This window comes from Perissodus microlepis, chromosome 2, assembly GCF_051167445.1.
Source record: "Perissodus microlepis isolate ML-2025 ecotype Zambia chromosome 2, ASM5116744v1, whole genome shotgun sequence".
NCBI lineage: Eukaryota > Metazoa > Chordata > Actinopteri > Cichliformes > Cichlidae > Perissodus > Perissodus microlepis.
In genome coordinates, this window is record NC_140462.1 from 15,473,604 (window position 1) to 15,477,994 (window position 4,391).

The 4,391-nt window shown below is 40.6% G+C and overlaps 1 protein-coding gene across 1 annotated transcript; it reads right to left on the reverse strand.

Annotated features, from left to right (window-relative positions):
- Positions 1–236: 236 nt before the first annotated feature.
- cdx4 (caudal type homeobox 4) lies at positions 237–3,284 on the reverse strand. The gene is made up of 3 exons (XM_084938727.1): positions 2,849–3,284; positions 1,330–1,475; positions 237–470 (listed from the first exon to the last, which is right to left on the reverse strand). Exons 1-3 carry the CDS (start codon positions 3,282–3,284, stop codon positions 237–239), a joined length of 816 nt encoding a protein of 271 aa, XP_084794853.1.
- Between the last annotated feature and the right edge of the window lie 1,107 nt (positions 3,285–4,391).

Below are 4,391 nucleotides of genomic sequence, written 5' to 3' on the forward strand. Positions count from 1 at the left end.
ACAAACGTTTTAAAACAGTTTAAAAATACTTCGATTTTCTCCCCGCCCCCCCTCCCCATTTCGTTAAAACTATTCTATAAAAACTAATATTTGAAGAGCCTCCAGCGTTTCCTTGCTTTAAAGCAGCTGTTTATCCGCAGCTTTGTGCTTCAGGACTTGGGTTCAGATCCTCTGGCTTCCTGTCAAGTGTCCTGTGAGTGCCCACTTATGTGAGATCGTCCTCAGGGCGAGCTGTTCTACTGAGTCACAGTCACTTGCTGTATATTCCTGATAGAGGGCAAGGTGTTCATTCCCTGAGGAGGGTACATAGAGCCGTGGATGTCCGTGGGACTGAGAGACCCCGGAACCGGCAGAGGGCTCACTGAACCCGGGTCACTGTGCACAGACCCGCTGCTGCCGTCGGACTGACCCATCTTTTTCTTGATCAACTTTCTCTCTTTAGCTCTGCGGTTCTGAAACCATATTTTCACCTGAGGAGACGCAAAAAGAAAGAAAGAAAAATTAATTTGATGAATATTTTCCTGTTCATATAATTTGATAATTAATATACAGAGCAAATAACGTGTACATCAACAGGTCCACAAAATAGGCCTGAAAAGCAAGTATATATAACCCAATACGCGCCATTGCTTTTTCATTTTATTCTCTATTTTATAAAATTAAATTAAATAAAAACACCCAATTAGAAACTTTTTCCCCGAGTTTGGGCGTTCCCTATTTTTTCTCTATTTTGTCCACTGGCATAATGAAAAATAAAATAAAATAAAATCCAGGTCTATAAAAATAGGCCTTGAAAGGAAATAAATAATAAATAATTTGTTGTTGCATTTCTCGTATTTTTTATTTATTTATCTTTTTAGTAAGGCATTACTCTGACATTTTTTATTCACTGATTTATTTATTGTCATAAAAAATTAACAAAATGACATTAAAATGTTGAATGTTTACTAAATTAAGCATTTAATAGAATAATTTCAAACAGAAATAATGTGAAAATGTATAATACAAAGCGTAATTAAATCACCGAAATAGCTACAAATAATTTATGTTTCCAATCATAAATTATTTGCACACCCTCCCTGTCCAATAATGAATTTATGCGGCTGTAACATAAATACAGGCACATTTTATTGCCTGACAATACTGACCTACTTTTGTGGTTAGAAGCACATGTAAACATACAGCTTATTTTACGTACTTGTATATTTTATGCCATGTGATAATTCTTTCATATAGAAATTACTATATAGGTATATTTATATGATATAATTGTCGTTTCTTTAATCAATAAAAGGGCAGAAAATAAAACAGTAATTAATAGAGACCAACCTGTCTTTCCGACAGACCGAGGTTGACAGCCAGCTCAGATTTCCTTCTGATGGTGATGTATCTGTTGAAATGAAACTCCTTCTCCAGCTCCAATCTCTGATGGTCTGTGTACACTACCCTGTACTTCTCCTTCGTCCTTGTCTTACCTGTGAAGGTGGAAAAAAACAACAACACATAGTCATGAAGAGGTTGTCTGCCCGTTTTTAGGATCATCTGCTTGTAGCCAAGTGGTTGAACTGGAAGGTTTCCCCCCCGGAGCAGGCTGCATGCCAGGACCGGTCTATCGACGCATAGCATCTTTATAAGCTGCATCTTCAATACACATGTCTCTGTCTTTTCAACAGATACGCAGTTACAGCTTTTTGATCTTGCTTTGATGACAGCTGTAGTGCGCTGAATTTCAAAGAACCACGAGTCAGTTCCTCCACGAGACACGGGAAAGACATCTGAAGAACCCGTGGGTTCAACTCAGTTCATTCTGCGTAAATACCCAAATTACTGTCCGAATGTGGGCTATTGCTATTTGAAATGGCCTTACACTTTCCCAGGTACAAATGTGTGTGTCATCGGTCTTGTGGAGGAGTGAAAAAAACAACTAAAGGAAACCAGTAAACCCACCATGAATTCGGCTGAAGTTTTAAACTGATGTCTGGATATTATAAAAAAAAACCACTCCTATATGGCGTGGATAAAATAGCTCTACTGTAAACCAAATACATTCAATCTGAAATGCATAAAATCCACATTCTTTTGTGAACGTGTAAGTACTTCTCCGCGTTTGAGATATTAGCTGTGAAAAACGTCACTCTTTCCGGCAATATAACTCTTGGGAAAGGAAGGGAGGTTGGCGCATATCAAAGCGAAGAGGTGCTGAAAGAAAAAGGGACACTGCCTGGATATGACGGATAACACCAAACACTGTAACAGAGAGGTCGACCTTGCATCTCCTGCAGTAATGACATTTACATCACAACTGGGCCTGGCGCCGATTCCTTGCACCTTTTAAAATTTCTTCCATGGGAATAGAGCAGCCAGAGCTGCTGGGCTCAGGTCTGGGATTAGAATGCCAGGCCCATCCTAACTATCATTTATATCAAAGTTAAGACATGGAAACGGTTTGTGGATACATTTGCCATTGGTAATTAATAGAGTTTCCACAGAAGCCAAATCAATTATGACCTTATAAGTAGCCTATTTAAGATTTAACGAGGTTTAATATTCATAACAGTTTAAATTTAAGCAACCTGCAAATGCACTGTCACAGGACCGGAGTTTCCTTCTGCTCGTTCAACTTCTTTTCAGTGCTTTTTTCAATTTTCCGGTTGTACCTTTTCATCGGTGTGGAGTTTGGTGTGTTTCGATGGAACTTGTTTGATTTTACACATTATTTTAAATGACATGGCCTGTGCGTAAATGGACGCAGAAACTAAGCCGCGCAAAAAAAAACGAATTTCTGCTGCACAACCAGCTTCTCTATTCCTTAAATACACAGAACAGCATTTTGGCACAATGGTCTCACCTGTAGACGACGATTGCGCAGTTTTGCTCATCCATTGGTATGAATTACGCCTTTCCCTGCCAGGAGAAAGTTGTGCAGCATTAACGTTGTCCGGTGGCGGTTGTAATACCGCAGATCCCGGAGGATGCATATGGGCGTACTCGTTTGAACAGTAAGGAACCTGTCCAGGAGATGAGTTATTCATGGGCGTAGGAATAGTATTAGGGGGTCCCAAACTATAAGCACCCCAGTCCTCTCGAGGGGCGCTATATGAAGGCCCCCAGCTCCCCGTAGACTGTGGGTGCGTATCCATGTTTGGCACATGATGGTATCCAGTAAAGTCGGGGTACTGTGGTGTTGAAACAAAATTCTGTGGAGGCAGATTGATGCTTGATCTTCTTACAGGCCCTTGGTGATACATGCCGCTTTCTTTATCCAGTAGGTATCCAACATACATGATTTGGTGAAAAACCTTTAATATATCAAAACAGCTGAGGAGTTATGTTGCCTATTTTAAGGCGACATTGTCTCCCTGTAGCTGTTTAAAAAGCAATCCTTGTGGTTTATAGTCCAAATCGGTTCCCAGAGAGAAATGCAAAGTAGTTCCAGCCTGTCTCCAGCCTCACATGCTGTGGCTCTGTTGACAAGAGACCAAAGGTACACTAAGGCCTGCCTGACATCAGCCAACTCCTCAACTCTTGTAGATTTGCATCCAAATGAGAGCGAGCTGTCCCCTTGCGCCTGTCCTGTAGCGCGTCATCACAGGACAGTGGGCCTATCCTGGACATGAGTTCCTCACACCGTGAATAAATTAGCACCAGGGCCTATCAGCTGCACATGCTGCAATAAACCGAGGCAACACGTTCACAAATGCATTAATTCAAACGGCCTATGCGTAATTGCGCACATTTCTCACATTTGTTGCAATAATTAATTTTCTACTGGCAATTGAGAAATTGCCTACATTAAAATGCAGTAACGATGCCAACATTTTTAAAGTCGCGCCTAGATTTTCATCTTATAATTACGGAATGTTTAGATCGAATTTAGATTTCAAAGCTGCAGGGATTCAGCAGTTTCCAACCACGCTTCACACGTAAACTCCGAATTATTTGTCAAGATATTCACTTGCAAACGAGGTGCAAAGTATGAGAGACTTTAATTCTTTAAGAAAGTAGTATTCCGTGTTCACACCTCAAGGTCGCACTTCACAGCTAATTCCGGTTACAAGGAAACTCCCGCAACCCCCTCCATGACAAACAGCGGCCTGCGACACATGAGTCAACGCTGTCCTCTCAAACTGCTCCGCATACATTTTTCTGTAAGTTTGCTTAATGTTAGTGTGTCAATTAATCGATTAAAAAAAGCCCATTTGGATAACTCAGATCTCTATAAAAACCCATATCATAGATTAATGGACAGGAAATAGTAACAAATCAGGCAACAGAAGGCAAGCAGCAGTTCAGACATGTGTGTGTGCGCATAAACATAACTGGGGGTGAAAATCTCATGTGGTTAATGGTGAGAAAATACTACTGAGTGATCGAGTCGTTTCTTGACACTC